Genomic DNA, 544 nt, shown 5'->3' with positions numbered 1-544 from the left:
AATGTTGTCATGTACTGATACTGCTCGCAGGTTCAACACCTCAAGAGAGAATGGTGGAATAGGGCAGCTCAAGTTCCCTCTCCTGGCTGACAAAAGTACAAAGTTCTCAGCCTCACACGGCGTCCTCAACGAGAGGAAGAAAACAACGCCACTGATGCTCCTCATCGTTGATGCCAAGCAAAATGTCCGACAGGCAAGGCCACCTAGGTTGTAGAATTTTCTGTTCTGTGCGGGACTCTTTTTCAATCGAGAAAATTGTTTGAAAGAATTGAGGAAGTTGAAGGAATGTGGGGGGGTCATATACCAACCACATGTACACAGACACATTGCACAAATGCATGTACACAGACAAACACACTCTTCATTATAAGTGAAAGAGATAGAGAGACATCCATTTGATAAGGTAAGAGAAGGTAATGGTCTGGTATAGTAAGACAGATGGAAGGATTTTTTTTTTTTTGCCTAAGATGTAGGATTTTAATCTTTGTTGGGAAAAATAAACTGCATAATAGGGAAAAAAAGATCATGTTAAGAGCAAGGTAAA

The 544-nt window shown here is 41.0% G+C and overlaps 1 protein-coding gene across 1 annotated transcript in view; it reads left to right on the top strand.

The window, feature by feature from the left end:
* LOC119589512 (peroxiredoxin-2-like) overlaps positions 1 to 544 on the top strand; it is a 14,256-nt gene that overhangs the window by 8,585 nt on the left and 5,127 nt on the right. The window contains exon 3 of the mRNA XM_037938113.1: positions 31 to 193. Within this exon, the coding sequence (XP_037794041.1) occupies positions 31 to 193 (163 nt within the window). The remainder of the gene's footprint in view (positions 1 to 30; positions 194 to 544) is intronic.

The sequence above is a fragment of the Penaeus monodon genome, chromosome 25, assembly GCF_015228065.2.
Source record: "Penaeus monodon isolate SGIC_2016 chromosome 25, NSTDA_Pmon_1, whole genome shotgun sequence".
Taxonomy (NCBI): Eukaryota; Metazoa; Arthropoda; class Malacostraca; order Decapoda; family Penaeidae; genus Penaeus; species Penaeus monodon.
The sequence above is the reverse complement of the archived record's forward strand: the minus strand, read 5'-3'. Positions and strand labels throughout refer to the sequence as shown.